This window comes from Lycorma delicatula, chromosome 10 (genome assembly GCF_047948215.1).
Source record: "Lycorma delicatula isolate Av1 chromosome 10, ASM4794821v1, whole genome shotgun sequence".
NCBI lineage: Eukaryota > Metazoa > Arthropoda > Insecta > Hemiptera > Fulgoridae > Lycorma > Lycorma delicatula.
Genome location: NC_134464.1, coordinates 102170215 through 102190412, shown reverse-complemented (window position 1 = coordinate 102190412; position 20198 = coordinate 102170215). Strand labels below are relative to the sequence as shown.

Below are 20198 nucleotides of genomic sequence, written 5' to 3'. Positions count from 1 at the left end.
TTCAAAAACCTATTTTCACTTCCTACGTGCATTACTATTAATCGTTTACCTTTTCTAGCCGGGGTTTTCACCCCAGTTGACAAACTTTTATAAAAAATGTCTTTTGCGCTCTTTATTTCTCTATTTTTTCCCCTACTTGTATCGCATTACCAACCTTTCATCTAGATATAAATTATCTTACCCTCTTCATGAAATCTCTTAGTTTCTCTTGAATATTCCCTATGCCGTGAAATAATATATTCGTATTCAATCGATAAATAATTATTTTTCCTGGACATAAAACAAAAATTCATTGATTTTAAAACACAATGTACATTCTAGAAGTACATTCTTCTAGAAAAATTAGGCGGTTCAGAATCTGTATTCACGGCATTTAATATTTTGTTCCAAGCTAGGAAGCTCGTTATTGAAATAAAACCAATGAACTTTTCTTCTGATACCAGCTTTAGTAAAATCGTCCTTTATTGGATCGAGAATAAGTTATTTCAACTATATCTGCTTGAACTAGGTCGTCTAGACCCTTTAATTAGGTCTTTCTAGTAGGATAATTACGTATAGCTGGCCTGTGTAATTCTTTCACCAAATCAATTTTAATTGACATGTATTCTAAAAAATAAAATAATAATTTACTCGTCTTCTACTTTTGGTGATGTGATCTTCAACGTATTAAAAGATTTTTCATTCAACAAATCCAACTTTTGAATAAAATTAAAACACATTTAAAGTTTATGATCACAAAAATGTAATAGGTAAAAGAAATGTTGGCAATGAGTCTGCAGATGATTTCCTTATAAAAATATCAACTGTTAATTTACAGAAAAAATTTGTAAATAAAACAGAAATTTTTATATAAATAGGTAATACAAGTAAAGTGACTAGCAACAAATTGTAATTATTAACCCAGACCCAGAAATAAAAACATGCATGGGAAAGAATTACAGTAAAAAAGGAATCACAATAACTTTTTAAACTAAATAACGTCACTTGATATAAAATACAAAACATGATAAAAAAACTGCATAATTAAATCTGAAGTATTAATACTATTTTTAAAGATAATAAAATAATGGCCAATCATAAATAAAATTTAAAAAATTACAGACAGAATAAACAATTACACCAGTGTAAATTGAATAGAAAATGAGCTCATTGTAAAAAAAAAAGAAAACTTATCTCCTCTTAGCAGTTGGTGGTGCTTGTGTATGATGCATACAGCCTGTTGGGGAAAGTTATAAAAATAAAATTACACATAGCTCGTATTTGCCAAAAGAAAACTGGACTTTATTTTTTACAGAATGAAATCAGAATTATAAAAACAAATTATAAAATTATAAAAACAAGAAAAAATGCATAAATACATTATTACTAATTATTGTTTTGTTAAGACAAATGCTTTGCACAAAATCTCCTTGTGCGATATTTATATACAACAATCCTTAAGTAAAGTATAGGTAAACTTGTTACCTTTAATGTTTCTTTTACATACACAAAGTATATAATAACAATACAGAGTATAATGATAATATCTTATTATTTAACGGACAATTACCCTATTATTTAGCAGGCAATTACAGTTCAATGAAAAACACTAATATCTTGCTATTCACTTACGCAGGATGTAATCTGGACTATCATAACAGAAAGTTTAACAGACGATTACTGTACAAAGAAACACAATATCTTGATATTCACTTGCACAAAATATAATCTCACAATCATGGATTTTATATATGTCTACATAAATTTCTTTGTGTTTAATATTTTATCATACAATTATAGAGAAGAAAAAACACAAACAATGTTTAAAAGATTTTTTGCCATACAACTAAGATTCATAAGTATTAAACAAAGAATATTCATAGAGTTCACACAACAAAGATTCATAAGTATTATAACATAACCAAAGATACTTTCATAGTTGAAAGATACAATTTTTTTTAACAAGAAAACTTATAACACTTTTAAACGTACGAAACAAAAATGACATGTACATTACAAACGAAATGTTCACAAAGACAGCTTAACAACTTGAGAAAGAATGTATCAAGAGAGTTTTTATTATATTGTGAGTCAAATACATAAAATTGAAAGAATAAAAATGAACTTGTGTAATTATGAAAAAAAAGAAAAGAAAACAATACAACAATCTCAAAATGTTCTTTTCCTCTTGTTCACAATTAAAAGTTATTACCATTCAGGATATAAACACATGAAATAATACAGAGTTAAATCTTAATAAATAATCAAAACAGAAGGCATAATGAAAATCAGCTGGCATATATTTATATGTTGAATGGAAGCTACTGCATTGGCGTACACACAGCCTTCTATTTTTTCTGGCCAATCACAGTCATTTTCATTCAGGTTGAACACAAGATTTGATGGGCATGGCATGTGATATTTTCTTTCACCTTCACACATGTAGTACATAGTGCAATTTGCTTTATCTGGGTGGTATGAAGTATGACTAACTTCCTCTTCACCTAAAACTGCATTTTCTGTGGAAAAAATATATTCATTATACTCTTACTTTTCTAAACATAGATATTCAAATTTTTAGAGGTTTTACTTTCTCTGATAACAATGATTTTCACTATATACAGTGGCCAGTCCCTACAGTGAACAGAATGAAAATGTAATTTGTAGTACTGAACACCAGTTTTTTTATCGACAAATGCAGCAGTACATTCATTTCAGTGAAGGCACCGGAAAATACTCCTCTTAGAAAAGAGCTTTCCCTAGTAAGATCATCGTGTAGTAGGTATCTTTGAGTATGGCTATGTCATTTTGTGAGTGACTTGTATTACATATTAAGTAGCCTATTACAGTACAATACTTAACATGCATAAATTCCACAGTTACTCCTAGATCACAAAATGCTTTTGAATTTAGTAGAAATATAATTGTTTTACCTAAATGTTTTTTAAAATTTAAACTAAGGTCCAACTCTTGAAAAGTAATGAAAAAAATGATTTTTCAACTAAGAAAACCCTATAAAACTGTATATGCAAACTAAATTTTATACCTGGTTACTATAGTAATTGCATTCCTTTCAACGTAATAGTTCTATAACTCCTGGGTCATCTTAAACATTTTTGACAATAAAATTATGTTAAATAAGGATCAAAGACCTACTATGTTAATTATTTTTAACACTGACAACGACATGTTTAAAAACTATTAATCATCGAACGTAAATTACAAGGTTGTGTGCCTTTATGATAGACATTTGAAAGACAGAAATGCTACTACTACTCTGGCTTTGATGTGACTGTTCTAGAGCATGTAACTATTCTCATGGTATCCGGTAGATACTGACCACATCAGTTGATACCACTTAAAAAAAAATATAAGTAAAAATACACTTAAGATAGAAAAAGAAACAGGCTGGTAGAAAATATAATAGTTGCTAAACAGCTATAGAACAGTGAATAGAAACATAAAAGGAAATTGTTATACTTGGATAGGTTTGTGTGTTGCATTACTCCATCCATCTCACAATAATTATCCAAAAGGTGCGTGGCCTTGCAGCATTTGCTGATGAAGGTATTGATTGACAGGTCTTGAAAACCTCAATAATTGATTTGGAAGGATGAATATTTTTGTATTTTATATAGGTATGTGATAATTATGTGTAGAATGTCTGTCATGTTATTTTGGTATGTCTACATTTGGAAGATTTATAAAGAAGATCCAGCTGCTTTTAAGATAATATTTACAATTATAATTAAAAGAAACAAGTAAATAACCTCACTTAGTATTTGAGTACGGCTCAAAGAACTGTAATCTTTACTGCTAGTAAAGAATATAAAAAGCTACTATAGAAAGTAATATCTTAAATTTCAAATTTATTGTACTTTTTTATCACAAATAATAGAAAATTCACTTTAATTTGTTTAAAATAAATATTGATAAAGCTCTCTACAGTATTTTATAGATTTCAAAAGTTATCTCTTGATTAACGATAATTAGTGTTTAATAATTTTTATTTTTATTTAATTATAATTTTATTTTTGAAAACTTATTGAATTATCGTTTGAACAATATATTTTATGTTTTTAACACAAAATTAAAACAATAATAGATAATTTAAAAAAAGGATAACAAAAGTACTGAAAATTATATATCTGGTTAGGTAACATTCTATTAAGTATCATTTTATAAAGTATTAAAGGGGAAAAAATGAAAGTAAGAAGAGGAGACTTACAATAAAGATTAAAGAATAAAGAAGTTATAATGAAATAAAGAAGGATGTACAGAACAAGAAAAATGTTCAGTAAATAAAATAATACAAATTTACAGAAATAGAAGAATTGTACAAAATTTATGGCACATCATTTTGATGCGTTTGATATTTTATTTTGTTTATTTTTCTATTGTTTTGTATGAAAAGCCTTAAAATACCCATCTTATTATAAATCTCAAATACAATTTACTTAAAAATTACATTACGTTAGGGATACAGGCACAATTACATTAAGGGTCTTACATCAATTCAATTTCAGTGACAATTCCTGAGAAAGTTCTGTAATCTTGAAAAAAGTAAAGTTCTATGAAAAAAGTACAAACAGTAACATATAGGGGATTCAAATCTATTAAAATTCTACTTTTAGCTAACTACTTGAACCTGAGGTAGCAACATCACAAATCAATATCAGGAATATTATCTACTCATTCAAGTTAAGGATTACCACCACTTAACCCTCCATTAGGAGTCTGGGTGAATAATGCAGTCACATAATTTCACAGGGTAGCTGTGAAATAAAGGGTAGCTAATACGTAAAGTATTAGCTGTTAATACGCACTTGCTCAAGGAAATGAAAGTGGAAACTAAGTGTCCACAGGGAAGCTTGAAATACTCCTGATGGGCTGTTTTTCTTATTATGTGATCCTCTACTGACAGATGGACTGGATTTTTAATTATTCAGTCTCTTCATTGATCCTGGATCCATTCCTCCCCTGGAGTGTCTAGCGGGTTATATCTGATTGCTAACTGGCTCTGTGCTGTGGATATGGACACTTTAGATTTAACCGGTATAGTGTCAAAAATACAACCAAGGAATAAAGAATGCATTGAGAACTAAGTAGTAGTAGGAAAACTGAAACTTAATAATGTTTCTTTTAACAGAGTGTGTTAGAGTAACAGTACTTAAAATAATTTGTAAAAGGGAATAATGTTAAGGGAATGAAAAAGATTTATTGTATTCCAGAAGATGAAGGAAAAGTAGTAAGAGATTAAGAATCCAAAAAAGTCTATGAGAAATACAACAAATGGGACTTTACAATTACATCTACCAAACATAAATTAAAAGTTAGTGAGAGAATGAAACAAATAAATAAAATTACTATGAATAAGTTTTCACATAAATAACAAAGAATGAGGGAAATTTATTGTAAATAATGTATAATGAAAGATAGCGCTTATATTTTTTATATTCATCATTTTTCTCACATTTCCCCAACAGTTGAAGTCATTTATTTATTTATCTTTAAGCAACAGCAGTTTTATACTCACTTGCAGTCACTTAGTGATAACTGAATTTTATAGTGAATAAAAAATTCCAAGCCTTACTGGAATTTAAATTTTGTGACAGCCACTCTGGAAAATTAATGGGTTTTAAGTTATGGCAGCTAATGAGCATCCTCAGTAAAGAATAATTTATTTAACTACAGATGTATGAGCAGAAATTTAGTGGAAACAAATTCTGTTGACATTTATAAACTGACATTAATAACTCATAACAATGAATTATTATAAATTTTAATTTATTCTCTATATATTATATATTAGATAATGAGATCATTATTAAAAATGTGTCAAGTCTAAACAAACAGACTGAGGAGGATATGGTTTCTTTAATAATTATTTAACCTGGTTACAAAAAGTAAAGGTTATTTGGATACTCAAATTTCACAAAAAAAAAATACAACAAATGAAATACAAAAGAAATACAACAAATGGGACTTTACAATTACATCTACCAAACATAAATTAAAAGTTAGTGAGAGAATGAAACAAATAAATAAAATTACTATGAATAAGTTTTCACATAAATAACAAAGAATGAGGGAAATTTATTGTAAATAATGTATAATGAAAGATAGCGCTTATATTTTTTATATTCATCATTTTTCTCACATTTCCCCAACAGTTGAAGTCATTTATTTATTTATCTTTAAGCAACAGCAGTTTTATACTCACTTGCAGTCACTTAGTGATAACTGAATTTTATAGTGAATAAAAAATTCCAAGCCTTACTGGAATTTAAATTTTGTGACAGCCACTCTGGAAAATTAATGGGTTTTAAGTTATGGCAGCTAATGAGCATCCTCAGTAAAGAATAATTTATTTAACTACAGATGTATGAGCAGAAATTTAGTGGAAACAAATTCTGTTGACATTTATAAACTGACATTAATAACTCATAACAATGAATTATTATAAATTTTAATTTATTCTCTATATATTATATATTAGATAATGAGATCATTATTAAAAATGTGTCAAGTCTAAACAAACAGACTGAGGAGGATATGGTTTCTTTAATAATTATTTAACCTGGTTACAAAAAGTAAAGGTTATTTGGATACTCAAATTTCACAAAAAAAAATCTATCAAATAATATTTCTATTCTATTCCAAATTTAAACTAATTTCATACAGCTTGAAACAGTAAAATAATTCTTACATCAACTAAGTAAATTAAACTGGTGAATTAAAAATTAGTTATCGTTATGCAGAATGTATACAGTATAATTTATTATTTTATTTTTGGTAAAGAACTTACGATCTTTAGTTGTATAACCACCCACAGGTTTAGAAGTTTCATAAGGACCATCATATTCCAATTTTACTGTGTAACCATCTAATTCTTGTTGCATTGCAATGGCAATTTTCCTGTTCCAAAAAAAAAACCTCTGACCATCCATATCTGCAGACCAAACCATGTTACCTCCAAATCGTTCTTCTTTTAATCAAGCCATCTACAAACAAAAAAATTAAACATAATTAGTAATAGTATAATAATACCTTAACGGTTAATACCCACGTTATAATACCTTTAAAGGTCTGCATCTTGTAAGAATCTGTAGGTGTTGCTGTTTACTGCCACAGTAAATAGCTTAATCACTTTACACATTGATTGCCAACTATGTAGGATTTATAAAGTCTCCTTGTGTGTTCTTAAATTTTGAGTCTGTTGTTTATGGAGTTTCACTATTGTTTAAAACTCTCCTCTATTCAGTTGTCATCCGTTTACCATGTTTATTTTATTTTAAATACACACAATATGAAATTTACTTCATCCTAAAGTTGGATTAAGGGATTTTTATTTTTGTAATGTAGTAATTTGTTCAGTTTGGATTTTTGAGATAACTCGGCCAATAAATTTTTTTTTTTCATTTAACTATTTTTAGTTAACGTGATACACAACAGGCATAGATTTACAAATACCTTATACAGTCCACTACTATTGAAAAAATCAGAAAATGTCCTTCATTGGCAGAACAAAAGTCAGTTAAATTTATCAAATGAATCTACTTCAGAGTAAATAATAATAATAATAATAATAGAATAATTCACTCAATGAAATAAATGATAGATTTACATAAAATTAACGTAATAATTTATTTTATTTAATGGAATTTACAACTACACAAATACAGACGACGTTTGGCTATCTCTGTCGTAACCATTGAATTGTGCAGACAGTGATTATTAGTTTGCAGTATAATTATAACAACATTTATATTATACGAGTATATGCAAGTTTACCCATCATGCCTGATAAAGGTATTCAACACAAGCGATGAAAGAGCTAGTTGGCTACAGGCATTTTTAGTAGCTGAATCCGCGTGGCTAGGGATTCAACAGAAACTTACAATTGTAGCTATTTTTTCATATTTAGTGTCATCATCATGTATTTTATCTTAATATTATTTCGTGTTTTCTTTATATTTAATAATTAATATAAACTTTAATCAAATCTATTTTTGATATTATAATTAACTATTTATTTTGTGATCCTGCTTTGAACAAGGTTTTACCTGGATCCATCCCGATAAATGCTGGAACAGTTCCTTTTACATCCATGAAATAGCATAACTATCCATTCCTGACATGAACTACATGTATTGTTACTGGGTCTTTAAGCATAATGGTGTTTTCCTCTAGTTGTTGTATTATTAATTTATTTATAAGATATTTATTTTTACAGAATTATAATAATTCCTCTGACAATTCATGCAAATCTGAAGGACCACTATTTTCTGGTTGTGGGAAACTGACACAATAAAGAAGCGCAAAGTTCACAGAAAGGATTACAAGTGAAAATATAAGTTAAGGTTAGAAAAAACTAATAATATACATGTGGTTGAAACACAACCGTCAAACAACACTGGTATCCACAATCTAGTATTCAAATTTGTATAAAAGTAACTGCGTTTACTAGGATTTAAACCTTAGAAATCTTGACTTCGAAAGTAGTTGATTTGCAATGACGAGATTACCATTAGACCAATCCGATGGGTTGGTGACTTCTTAAGTTTGAATTTTTAGAGTAGTTACTGTGGAATTTAGAAGTGCTCAAATAAAAAAACAAGAATGCTAATAAAAAAACGGTTTTGCACATAACAATACACTTTTGTCCTGTATCCTTAAACGCAATACATACTTCCAAAATCCTTCTTATTTGTTTAATAAGATAGATTCGAAGGTACGGAAGGTGTCGCAAAACCATATTTTAAAGGTTGTAGAGATACTGTCGCCGTCTCTGTCATACTTGCATCACTAGTGCTCCCTCGGGAGCACTAGTGATGCCCCTCGATAATAATGAAAATATAAAATGTACAATTATTATCCTGCACTAAACTACACACAACTCAACAATTTATTATTCGCCAATACCAATAAAAATGAAAATAAAGATTTACACACACCTGAATCAGTACGCTACATAACATATTTAACTCTGTCAAAATTATTATCCAGTAATAAATTATTATGGACTATAATAGCATTTATTATATAAAAAACTGTTTTGGATCAAACCAGTTAATTAACTGTAGTTAATTCTCATGCAGCGAGGAAAATGTTAACTCTCGGTTAAAAAAACGGTTTTTTATTTATTTAATACCTCCAACATTACGTAAAAAATAAAAATTGTTTTAACAGAATATAGTAAAAAATTGATAAGCTTTAATTGCACGAACTGTTCGTTATTGAATTCAATACATAATGAATTCATAAAAACATACATTGTTTGTATATGTATAAACACTGTTTTATCACAGGATTACAAAAATACAAACACGAATGGCCGCAATCGACTGTCGGGTTCACCTCAAAATGGCTGCCAAAATTAAAATGTTATAATAATCATTATGTAATAACGGTATAAGCTACCAAGTTTGTTCAAATACACTAATGTACGGTTTACTAAGATGCATAAAATATATAAATATCAATTTTGTAAATCACGTGTAAACGGTGGAAAAACTAACTTTTTAATAATTGAAAAAAAGAAAACCACCAAAACACTAAATAAATAAATTACATTAACTTAGCGTATGTAATAACGTTAGTGAAAATAACTTTGTTAGAAATGAATTAACGATTGAAAAAACAGTAATAATAATATTACCGTAAAAGTCTTAGTAGACTTTCCATTGATAACTGCTTTATTTTATTTTTAAGATTCTTAAAATTAACCTGCTAGATGGTGCGCTTATAATCTAGATTGGGATAGCTAAGATGAAGAGACATTATAACTATCAAAGTTTTACTTTCCCATTAATAGCAGAGCTATAGTTCTAGAAGGAAAAGTATTAAAGGTATTGTAATCCATCCAATTTGGGTACATGAGGTTTCACCTGAATCTTGACATTTTGTCATCTAAGGAACCCAAAAATCCAGATGGAAATTTTCAGAATATTAATATTTGTATGTACGTCTGTGTGTTTGTTGTTGGCCTATAAATCACATCATATCTCCAAAACTACTGGATCAATTTTGACCAAACTTGATCAAACTACTTCTATGTATGAGGCACTGCCATTAAACTTTCAATTTATAGTCAACGGGATGAGGCTGTAGAGCAAGGTCACCCTCAGTATTTCGAGATTTCGCTTATTTAAAGTATATTTGCAAAAAGAAATATCGCATCCTACCCCAAAAAATGCTGTTGTAGTCGCCTGTTATGTTGTTACATCACAAGTGAGCAGTAGAATTAAATAAATGAATAATTTTTTTTCCTCTGGGCCAAATCCTGCAGTTAAGTATTACACAGTCCAGGGGAGTATCCTTATGCTTACGGGCCTCCTTGTCTCAGCCCACCGGTCAGATCTCACTTTGTGCCCGCCTCTAACCCCCCAGAATCCACCAAGCCCGGCTATGCCGTCCCTGCTCTGGAAGCCGGTACTCGGCCTTTATGCCAATGCCTCTAACGGGGACACCTCTTAAGTATTTTTTCTGTGTCGGTTTAAATGTAATTCTGAAGACCCTTCTTTTAGCAACAAAAGATTAGAATGTGATCGTTTGTGTCACTCGAAGTAAAACTACCAGAAACATCAGAATAATGACAAAGTACACCGGAAAAATCACTCACAAGACTAGCGCAGAAATCACAACTTGCAATTACACTGGAATGCGATGGTTTCATCATTCGCAAATATACCAAATATTAAGTAAAATTCAACTCAAGGTAGACTGTCTGGGGAAGAACTTTTTCAACAAACAAAGGAACTTAGCAACCTCAGGTTAAGATTATGTATGGATCTTAGCAGCTTACCTAGCATAACGACATGAAACACCACCGACACAAAAAAGAATATATTGGAACTTTTCCATCGTTGTGGAGCTGACTTAAATGCACACCTTTGTGCAAACAAGCAAATCAACATAACAGCATGCGAAGCATGTTATCAGACAACATCCTCTATCTGTCTCTCTTAGTCGACTAATTTTCTAATGAAGACAATTTATTACTGTCACACTGCATTGTCATCTACAATAATTCGGTATGCAAATTTTGACCTACTTCGGTTAACAGGAAGAAAGTAAAAAATCGATGTCCAAGTTTTAATCATCTTGTCGTCGATAGAAAGACTTACACAAAAAACGAGTTAAATAAAAGAATATAAAAAAAACTCCAAAAGTTTTACGTAACCAGAAAACTTGAAAAATCTTTAAATCGTACTTACACTGACAAAATCAGTAATCACATTTTTATCAATAGTATGGTTTTTGAAATAATTTCTTATAGAAATTATACTTTATCAAGATCTGAAACAGAATCCTCACAAAACATCATTGCTGAAGCAATTTTTAACAATCTCTGATCTATTTGAGAATACTATGTATAAATTCCTTGTTTCTGTCCAAAAAGCTCTGAAAATTATATAAAGATATAAATTGTGTTCTTTCCATGTAAGCACATAATTTTCAAAAAGCATTCACATTCTAATCTTTCGTTGCTAAAAGATAAAGGATCTTCAGAATTACATTTAAACCGACACAGAAAAAATACTTAAAGGTTGAACTCTGAGTGTGGCTCTTTTATTGAAACTTTTTTAAGTTATATTGTTATATACTCATTTGTAGTGATGTAATTTGTTGTCATGGATTTTGGAGTGACAAAAACCTATGTGGTTATTCACCCAAAAAACAATTAATGGCAAAAAATTAATTGAAACCTTCTTAAAATTTTTGAATGAATATTTTCAATGTGAACTTTATTTTGTAGTATCAACATTGTATAGCAGAGAGTATGAGAAGAAAATAAATGCCAAGTGTGCCAAGTTTATAACACTGTTTCTTTTGTGAGCTTTGTGATAAGGAATTCAATAAATCACTGAAATAAGCTCATTGTACATAAACAAGACAAATGAAGTGAAGTTCTTAAATTTATTAATTATCTACACTCGTCAGAAAATAACTGGCATACTTTAATGTTGGTATGAGGTAATTTATTATATTGTAATAAACAAGTCAATACTCCACAACATACTTTTATTAATTGTTTTTATGATAATGATTCCCAATATCTCAGAGTTTTAGAAAATATGCTCATAAATGTAAACACATTATGATATGAAACTAGAAAAAAGACGAGCCTATAGCCCACCGTGTAAATGTTAATGAAACGTCTGATTTTGTTAAATGTTTTTGCCAGTTGTAACTAAATAACTTCATGAATTTAGCATACTATCAACAACAAAAAACTTTTACGATGAAAAGTTTCAAAATTCTGAACATTTATAGCAGTTTCTTCGGTTGTGATTTTTAACACAGCTCTAACCCCATTGTTTTCCTTTTTTATCCCCAAAGATCAATAAATTTATTAAAGGTATATTAATCGCTTTTATTTAAATATATTAATAAATGTAAAATATAAAATTAAAGAAAGCTGATACGATTATTCCAGAGCATTTATTCAACACAATCCTTTTGTTTAACCAAAACAATAATTATTTGTTGAAAAAAATATATATAAGCAATATCCTGCAAATAGTCTCATGTCCCTTCTATTTGCTTCCTTTCTATTTGCTTTGTCCCTTCTATTTGGTTTTCATAATAAAAAGTGAGCACATGTTTCGGCTATGAAATCAAAGCACGGTGCATCAGTTTCATAACAAACCGATGCACTACGCTTCTTTTTTAGATTTATAGATTACTTGGGATAAATTTAACTATACTGATTTTTATTTTTTTTATTACCTTATTTTTTAAGCGTAAATAAATGTGTATATAGAGTGGCCGAAAAGTCGCCATACCCCTAAAGTTAACGAAAAATATGAATTTTTTTTAGGATATGTTTATAACATACGGTATTTTCATTGGGATCAGGTGGCAATGGTTTTTTAGAACGTCACACTGAGTCAAAGACAGTTGTGCCAAAATAGCTAAAAACAAGTAGGTACAGCATCTAGGACAAGTATATGAGTTCATGAATGACAACATACGAATCAAACACATCTAATCAGGAATATGTTTCGGCAACGCTTTAATAAGCAGTCACCATCATGAAAAGCAACAATGTTGGCTTGAGAAAAACATACGTTTAAATAGGCAGTGTTAAAGATAGGCCATGGAGTGGACGCAAGTTAATGCGGTTAGAAACACGAGCTGCTATTAGTTTCCATCGAACAATCCTCAATGAAATCACTTGTAAACAGTCAACAAAACTTCGTGTACTGAATGCAAGATCGTATGAAAAAGAACTTGAGAATTGTCATTTCGTCTGATGTTCATCAATGAACTGTCAGATGCCAACATGGAGCGTCGCGCTGTATCCTGCCGGGCTTTATTAGAAAAATTCCCTGCTGCAGTGCACCATGGAAAGGTGCTTTTTACTGACGAATGTGCAATCTACCGCAGTTCGCGTGCCAGAAATGTGATATTTTGGGTGAAAGAAGATCCTTATTACGCGACACAAAAGGAAAGAAATTCACCGCACGTCATGATACGGGTTGGAATGACAACTTGTTATTTGTTTGGTCCTTATTTTTTTGACGGGCCAGTGAATGCACAAACTTATTTAGAGATGTTGCAGGCGCGGGTAATACCACAGCATCAAGAGAAGGATCTCATGGAACAGCATGGTTGCAGCAGGATGAAGCACCTGCACATTTTGCTCTATCAATATCACCATTTCTAAATCATAAATTTTCAGTTCAATTATGGAGTATCAAGGCACATGTATCTGCATGTCACTACACCACAAATGAAGAGTTACGTGACACTGTGAGGGACGCCTTCCATAACGTAACACCAGAAATGCTCCGTCGCATATCACAGGATGTGGTGACGTGTAGAATCATGCGTGCAAAAATGAGGGCAAGCATACAGACCCACTGAACCATTAAAATTAATACTATTTATCAAGCGAGTCAATAAATAATTCATTATTGCATCGCATTTTTCATTTATAACTTATTAGAAATTTTTAGTTTTTATTTTAGGGGGTACGGTGACTTCCTGGCTATTCTGTACATTTTTCAAAACTATCTTTTATGATTTTTTTAAATATATAATATAGTTTTTAATATATTTATTTTACAATAAAAAAGGCTTGCTTGACCTCTGCTAATATAGTATTACCATAATCTAATTACCCAGCAGACCATGATTATTTCTGCAAGCATTATTTTTTCTATGATGAAAATAGTTAATTATCCCTGTATGTATTATTTTCATGAGAAATAATTTAAGTTTCTTGTATACAGTAAATGATTTATAAATAAACTGTTGAAATTAAAAGTTTACTGGATAAGGAAGATTCTCATATCCCATGCTGCATGGGATTTGCCAAATTTCTACTGACAAAAACCTCCCCTTCCCTGTCCATACTAAACCCTTTTTTTTCTTCTTTTACATTGAAGGAGTGGAAAGCTCTGCTAGTCGCCGCTTACCCGTACAAGATGACAGTGTCGGGCTTTCACAGACTAAAACCCCTCCTCCATTACTAACAACTAATATTAGCTTACCATACCATATAGATGGAAGGAGATTGCAATACCTAGTCAATGGATCGGGGTTTTGCGGTTACTAACAAGAGGGGCATAATCGACTGCATTAACCTTGCTTGGCATATGCTATTGCGCGAAATCCCATAAACATGGAAGGACATTTCAGTACTTATTCGGTGGAGTGGTGGTTCTGCGTTAGTAATGAGAGGTAAAATCGCCTGAAAATCTTGCCAATATATATATATATAATCTCACTTATATTTCGATGACAAAAAACTTTTTTTTAAATATATTTAAATCAATACGTTTTTTATGTTAATTGATTCTGGATTGAAAAGATAATTTTTTCTGCCTAAAAAAATAATTTCTAATTCCTCTTTGTGACAAATTCAAGCATTTTTTACATGAAAATGAACAAAAGTAAGATAAAATGTTATAAAATAAGCAATAAATAAACAATAGAAAAATGATCATACAAAAAGTCCTAGGAAACAATAAAATACGTTAAGTATGACTGACTGAAATGTATTGCAATGAAACTGGTAACCCAAACCATTTTACTATGTATTTTTTAAATTTAAATCTATTAAACAGTAGTATATAAATTATTTTAATGTTTAAGGAATTTAATGTGCGACTCATCAAAGAAATGAGACCTGTGAATTCATAACAAGCCATATTCATCAAAAGTAAGCAAATGGGCTACATATTTCAATAATTTATAACAAATTCACTTAAAGTAAATAACATTACCATTCAGTATTTTGAATTCTGAAACAAAATCCTTACTTTTTTTTTAGATGGGGATTTTTCCCCCTTCAGCAGGCTCTTCTATTATATCAGCAGCATACTGTAGAATGAAAAATCACTAATATAAAATGAACATGTTACATCATAGAGAATATAATTACAAGTATACTTTAATAATTATGACACTTGAAAAAAATGTACTAAGAGAAGAATCTGGATGTAGTAAGATCTGGAATCTGGAAGCAAAGGATAACTGGTTACTTAATATTCCAGTAAAGAAATATGTTAATTGCCCATGTTTCGCTTATTTTACCCAATAACATATGGAGTGCCAACAGTTACTTTTAATTTATTTTAACAGTTATTTTAATTTAAAAAAATTCAATACGTATATATTCAATTTTTAAAATGGTCACTTATATTTCGGTTTTCAATTATGTAGAACACTATATAGAACCTTTTCGTATTATATAATAAAAAATAGTATTGAATAACTTGTTTCAAACCTGGTTGTAGTGTCTCTCTCTATCTCTCGCTCTCTCTCTATCTGTGTGTGTGTGTGTGTGTGTGTGTGTGTGTGTGTGTGTGTGTGTGTGTGTGTGTGTGTGTGTGTGTGTGTGTGTGTGTGTGTGTGTGTGTGTGTGTGTGTATGTGTGTGTGTGTGTGTGTGTGTGCATGCGCGGTATCCTAATCCTTCATAATCATCAAATTATAGTTGATTTTTGTTCGATTGTTTGTTAATATTTTTGTGCGAGTGCGTGCGTGCGTACATCTGTGTATGTGTATGCATCTAATTTATTCTTATAACTGTTAAACGAATGGATTTTGACTTTTTTTTTCATAAATCAAGCATATCTTAAAACACTAATTACGATGTATTTTTCAGTCTACCGGTTGTAATTTATAAACTATAAAAATGAATTATTTTTTCTTACCAAACTTTGGCGGCATTGAACCGACTTAAAAAAAAAACCTTCATTGTTTAAAATTTCAGGTTTTCTACATAACGTAGGATTTTTTTTCTTTTTCAATACTGAAAAAAATCAGTAATAAATGAGATTCATTTTGAAGGAAATAATTTTTTTTCGGTACGGTAAACTTAAGTACGGTAGAAAATTTAGTTGAAATACTTTAATATTTTGATTTTTAATATGTACGTATGAAAACAGACAATAAAAATGAAGAGGTGTTTATTTCGTTAGAATAATTAATAGAATTGTTGTTAGTTGTTGTGCGGACGCCCGCGAAGGTTTCTTAATTAATTTGGACCCGCTAGGTGGCGCTGGGGGTCGATTATATTTCGAAAAATTGTATTTATGGACTGATTTGGCTCATATTCGGAATAATTATTAGTTACTTAAAATATTTTTTTTCGAAAAATTGAGCCGCAGGTGGCTTTAAAGTTGAGAAATTTAGAAAAAATTGTATTTATATTCTGAAATCTGATTTGGCTCGTATTCAGAATATATTTGTTTCGTAAAAAGAAAAATTTTTGCAAAAACTATACCTGCTAGGTGGCGCCGATGTCGAGATCATTACGAAACAAACAAACAAATATACATACAGACTTTCTTCTTTTATATATATATATATAATATATATATATATATAAAAGAATGTATATATATGTCGTATGTGTGTCCGCTACACACTAAAAAACTACTGGACCGATTTATGCGCGGGATAAAGGGAAAAATAGAAAAAAAGAAAAGGTAAAAAGAAGGAATGTGAAATGGAAAAAGAGGAAATGGGGAAAAAGTAAAAAGGGGAAAGGGAAAAGGGATACAGTGAAAGGTTAAATTTTGTAAAGATCCGTAACGTTCAGTTTTTTAATGTTTTATCGAACTTTCAATTGTGTTCATTTAATCTATATATACACTCAAATCAAGAGATAGCTAAACATTACCGGATTCGCTAGTTTTAAACAAAATATTGTAATATTTACCCGTTTAATTTGTTTGTTGTATTGTTAATTATTAGTTGTTGCTTATTATTATCAATATTACTGTATGCATTATGAATATAAAATCCAATAAAATTGTTCACGCAATGCGTTTTACGTTGTTTTAATTTTAACATGATTTTTCTTTTATTTCAATTTTGAATGCTTAGAAGTCGATAACGAAGGCATTAACAGAAAAACGGGTTACACCTATGTTTTTCTGGTAAAACATTAAATCAAAATCATGTATCATATGTCTACCATCCTAATTAAAAAAATTAAATTTGATTCAATATGGCGGATCAAAGACGGCAGACAAAAATTAAAAACCCAATATAATGTATATTTTTCATTTAACTATGAAGAACCCCATTTCTTTTTACCTTAAAATACCTCTCAGATATACAGTATAAAGCGTTTTTTTTTAAATTAAAATACCTATTATTATTTAAATATGTATTAAAAGTTTAAATATTTGTATAGACCATAACATTTGCGTATGAATCAATCCGAATTTTCAGTTTTTTTTCTTTGTCATTGACCTTGTAGGTCAATGACAAAGAAAAAAGCAGACGTGTAGACAAAGAAGACAACAGACGTGTAGTCTGTTTCCATAATTAAATATCACCCAGTGCAGAAGAAACGTAGTCGGAGAATTAAAAAATATCCCTTTCGGCACACCAGAAAGCAGAGGTAGATTTCACCGGTGCTAAGTAGGGGATAAAAAATATTTCTATCTTAAAGTTAAGAAAAAATTCAAATTTACTCATTACGACAACGGTTGCATGTTCAGCATACGACAAGCCTCATTTTCTTACAATTCCAGGAACATTTTGGTCATCCCTTGCCGTAAGGGTTGGTCATATCAAAAAATGTTACATATAAAAATTTAGGTAATATTTAGAGGACCACTTTAAACCGATTCGATACTGTGCATATTAAGGGAGGTATGATTTTTTATCTTTTTTTTAATCGAAACCCAATTTTTCTTACTCCCTGGGCGAATGGTTGGTAACAAAAAGCTTTAGTTAGGTAAAATGTAGGTCCTTATCCAAAAAAAATAGTAGAAACTTTAAACGAATTCGATATTTTACTTAATAAGAAAGTTATTGCGATATATTGTTTTTTTCGATAAAAACCTTCCATTTCCACCCTCATGGTCCAATTTTGCCCATTAACGAATTCGAGTGAGATTTTGGGTCGTTATATTTTATGTATCAATTTGAAAGTGATTGGCGCAAAATTACGGCAGTTATCATGTCCAAGTGAAATATATATATAAAAATGTATATATAACCTTTTGGACTGACGGTGGTTTTGGAGTCTGGGGATCTGAAACGCCAAGATATATCGAAAGTCGAATCATGGTCCCACTACAATAGGTGCCTTTTTTATGAAATCTATCTGAAAAAATTGAACAGAATGAAATAAAATTTTATCATTTTAAAAATTTATTTTTTAAATTTATTATTATTTTGCATTTAAATTTCATCGTTACACGTGAACGCATGATGTTTTTGACAGCGAATAAAATGCTTTAAGTCTATTCCCCGGTATAAATTTAAATAATGTTATTTAAAAAATATAATAATATTTTAATTAAAAGGTTCGTTTCTTTTGCGTATAATATGGTTTTTCATAAAATGAGAAAAACCTTTTTCGACATAAAACAATTATTAAAAACTATTAAATGATATTATTTAAAATATGTTATTCTTCTTATCTGAACGTAGACGCACCGTTATATAAATTTTTTATCGTTGTTTGAAGATTAATTTTTTTTTAATTTCATGGCGTATTTTTTTGCCAACAGCTATAATATTGCCTTCCACCTGCGGTTATTTAAATTAATTTGTACGGTTAAACTGCTCAGTATTTTGTTTAGTTTATTGTAAAATTATATTTTATCACGTTCTTGGGTTTAAAGCCGTTCGTTTTGTGATATGTATTGTTATATTCCTTAATCAATTTTTCTAGAATATCTACTCGCTTCTAATTACCCCTTTCAGTAAAATTACGCCGTTTCTTGTTCTTCAATGTTCTCTTAAATTTCTCAACTATAGACGTTTTTCTTTAGCTAAAAGTTAAGTAAAGATTGTTACCCGGTCCTAATAAGGACAGTGCCTGGTCCTTAATCGGCAAAATTTCAGTAACGGTTGAAAATATTTGGCGATGACTGAAAGAAGATCGTAAATAAAATCTTAGAGATTAAAATTAAAGTGGAAATCTCATTCGGTTCGGAACGATCAGTTTCAACTGACGATCTTCGCCTAAACATTACGGCAAAATTTTCCTGAAGATCCTCACCCCTGTTTTTCGTGTTTAACGTAGTATTTCGGTTTACTAAAAGACCGACTTTGGTTTTATTGAAGAAAATCATAACTGTAAACGAGTACTAGACCTACGGATATGTTGCTTAGGCAAAGACAAAGTCTTCTCAAATGAAGATGGCTATCTTCGTGGATGAAAAACATACCGATGACAATGCGAGTTGAAGGTCATATCAGTCGTTTTTTTTTTTTACCACCAGCCCGTAATTCAGATCGATTATATTCCTCAATCGACCGCAGTCGTTATAAAGTGATGAAAAGGTAATTTATTAGGAACAATCCCACACACGTTGATCAAAGTTCATTGAGAATTTACTAGAGAAACATTGTCAGCCTCTCTACTTCCGATAATGGTTCTAACGACTAGTTCGTTAAAATTTTCAAAACATCGCTCGAAAAGATAATATTTCTGAATAATGAATAGATCAAAACAAACGCAATGAGAGGGGTCTTTTTATAAATTTTGATGTAAGCAAATGCATTTTTATATATATAAAATAGTGAAATAACAGAAGGAAGAAATGTATCGACTTATAAGAGCTGTTTTGTAAGGTAACTTTTCAAAAGTTGTAGTTAGTTAATATTTTTCTCGCTTCACGTCTAATGCATTTTGATCAGATGCATATGTACTTTTGGTGGATGTGCGTATATAAACGATTGAGTTTGTGTTATTTTATCACCGATGTTGACCTTCGGTTCGTGTAAATGAAA

The 20198-nt window shown here is 30.0% G+C and overlaps 1 protein-coding gene across 4 annotated transcripts in view; it reads right to left on the bottom strand.

Annotated features, from left to right (window-relative positions):
• Positions 1-1263: 1263 nt before the first annotated feature.
• The window catches only part of LOC142331565 (uncharacterized), a 47838-nt gene continuing 28903 nt past the window's right edge, over positions 1264-20198 (bottom strand). For 3 of the 4 annotated variants that reach the window (XM_075377556.1, XM_075377557.1, XM_075377560.1), the window contains 2 exons: positions 6788-6983; positions 1264-2498 (listed from right to left, as the gene is read on the bottom strand). In XM_075377556.1, the coding sequence (XP_075233671.1) occupies positions 2233-2498; positions 6788-6947 (426 nt within the window). In that variant the 5' untranslated portion in view covers positions 6948-6983 and the 3' untranslated portion in view covers positions 1264-2232. Of the gene's footprint in view, positions 2499-6787; positions 6984-15254; positions 15316-20198 lie in introns of all 4 variants that reach the window. The other variant, XM_075377559.1, reaches the window with a different exon arrangement.